Source organism: Pteropus vampyrus, unplaced genomic scaffold (assembly GCF_000151845.1).
Source record: "Pteropus vampyrus isolate Shadow unplaced genomic scaffold, Pvam_2.0 Scaffold620, whole genome shotgun sequence".
NCBI classification, from domain to species: Eukaryota; Metazoa; Chordata; class Mammalia; order Chiroptera; family Pteropodidae; genus Pteropus; species Pteropus vampyrus.
In genome coordinates, this window is record NW_011889401.1 from 268,698 (window position 1) to 271,014 (window position 2,317).

General features: G+C 53.0%; 1 protein-coding gene across 5 annotated transcripts in view; it reads right to left on the bottom strand.

Moving 5' to 3' along the window:
* Positions 1-2,317, bottom strand: part of NUDCD3 (NudC domain containing 3) — a 40,134-nt gene that overhangs the window by 36,845 nt on the left and 972 nt on the right. Inside the window, exon 1 of one of the 5 annotated variants that reach the window (XM_023525761.1) lies at positions 2,146-2,266. The exons of the other annotated variants lie outside the window; for them this stretch is intronic. Within the exon in view, the coding sequence (XP_023381529.1) occupies positions 2,146-2,148 (3 nt within the window). The 5' untranslated portion in view covers positions 2,149-2,266. Of the gene's footprint in view, positions 1-2,145; positions 2,267-2,317 lie in introns of those variants that run through there. 5 annotated transcript variants of the gene reach the window in all.

The window sequence follows — 2,317 nt, forward strand, 5'->3', positions numbered from 1 at the left end:
AAACCCCCTTTGCTGGGGTCTGAAGAGACCCCAAGCACCTCCCTTGGGCAGTCTGTCACGGCATCAGGGGCAGACAAGCAGGGTGGGGTCAGGAGGCCACCTATCACCACTGAGAGGTGACACGGTGTGGCACCAAGTCACTTGATCTGACTTAGCATCTTTCATTTTTATTAAAGTATGGCTGACAACCAGAATGGCATTCATTTCTGGTGTACGACACCGTGAGAGACATCTGTACACCTGACACAGTGATCCCCGCTCTGGTCGCCGTCTGTCCCCGCAGTTATCGCAGGGCTGCTGACTGCACTCCCTACGCTGTGCACCACACCCCGTGACTTGGCCGTTTGTAACTGGGAACCTGTGCTGCCTGGGCACCATAAGGCCCACCCCACAACAAAGCTGCCAACACTGAACGCCCTTCCAAATGTCCTGCCAAATGCCTCTGTGCTGAAGGGACAGCTCCCAGGATTCGCGCTGACCTTCCCAGCCCAAACACCCGGGGATCAGTGCTATGTTAAACTTCCTGGGCGATGCTACCAGGCGGGAACCGCTTGCGGAGAAGCCACACCTCTATTAAGCTGCTGGAAAGTGTCCTCTGGTTTCCGTGACACTTACTGCCCTGCCCACGTCCCCTCGCCCCCTCCCACTCTACAGCCCTTGCCTCTCCCCTCTCGTCCCGGGATCCTCCCCGAGGGCTGCTCTCCATCTTCAGCTCTTCACCCCCTCAAACCACTCTGCTGCCTCCGTCTCCTGCGAGATCCAGTCCCACGATTCCGACAACCCGTGGGCAGGGGCTTCTGCCTGCAATTTCAAATGCAACTTGTCTAAAACTAGGCTTTTTCCCCCAAACTCAAGTGACAGTACTCAGCGCATTATCATTATTCCAACTGCCCAAGTTTGAAACCTTGGATCCTCTCTGAGTCACCCCCCTCCCCCGCCCCGCTCCCATTTCCACTTCATTAAACTAGTCACCACGCCTTAACTTGTAAGAGTGCCTGGAACACAGTAGGTGCTTTATATATTGATACCACATAAATGAATTACCTGTCAGTTCACCTGTAAAACCAGGCTGTGTTAGGGTTAAGTAAGACGGCACCCTGGAACGTAAACCCTCTGCCACAGTAACCGGCACTCGCAGGGGCTCAGCAACCGTCCCCTGCTCTGCCACGTCTTCTCCGCAGGCTACACTGGCCATAGATAAGTGTTCCCACCCTACTATGGAACAGTTAAATAATGGAACGGAAAGATCTGAAATCACAAAAATGAAGTTTTGAGCTCCAGCTCTATGATGAGTTTGGTCGAATCACCTACCCTTGCTGAACTGGCACCCTCACCTGCCACATAAAATTCAACTGCATCTATTTCAGAGGGACGTCCATGCACGTATTAAACCGCCACTGAGATGGCACTCGGCCACCGGGAGGACGAGGGCTAGCCTTCGGTTCTGAAACTGAGACCCAACTCCACCCCTCAGCCCTCACGGGACGGTATCGTCTTCGGTAGTTACTCAAATGGTGTAAGCTGCGGTTCCTTCATCAGACACCAGAAAACACCTGACCTGTGCGCAGCTTGCAAGACCAGATCATGTTTAAAAGCACAATGTAAACTGTGAAGTGCTGGAGGCCTGTGGGAGGTACCACCAGCTTTTCTACCTTCCCAGGTTCCTACAAACAGGCTCAACACTTGGCCGAGTACCTGCTTTCATCCCATCAAAATCCCACCTCCCCTCCAAAACCCTTCTTGATTTCCAAGCCATTGTTTCTATTCCTTTCCTTCCAGTGAGCTGCCACATAACTGGCCTTCCATAGTTACTGCCCGTTTCTCCTTAACTATACATAACAAGTGCCACAAGAGAGAAACCACCCTTAAACATCCGTATCAGAATGCATCTCCAAGGCCTGTGACACCTGAGAGTGTAAACGCATTCAGCAAATACTAGTTTATTGCATTCCAAGGTACCCGGTCAACTCCAGTGATTGCGTTTAGCAGAACCTCAAACCTACAATTTAACCTGGTTATACAGGTATTTGGACACTCGAATGGGCTGTCTTTGATATGGGAAGCCACATTTCAAACAAGGGGACCACACCCATCGGTCAGCACAGTCTCCCACCTCCGGCCTGTGGTTCTGGGCTATAATTTTACCATTCCCTGCCTCGCAGCGCCGGCACCTCCAAGGACCCTGCGCTGCGGGAGCGGAGCGGGCCCAGAGCGGAGGTGTGCCACTTCTGACACCCAAGAGCAACTTGATATGTAACCGGCGTCTCTGCTTACTAGAAGCCGCGGCCCCGGGAGGCGGGTCTGGGGAAGCACCAGA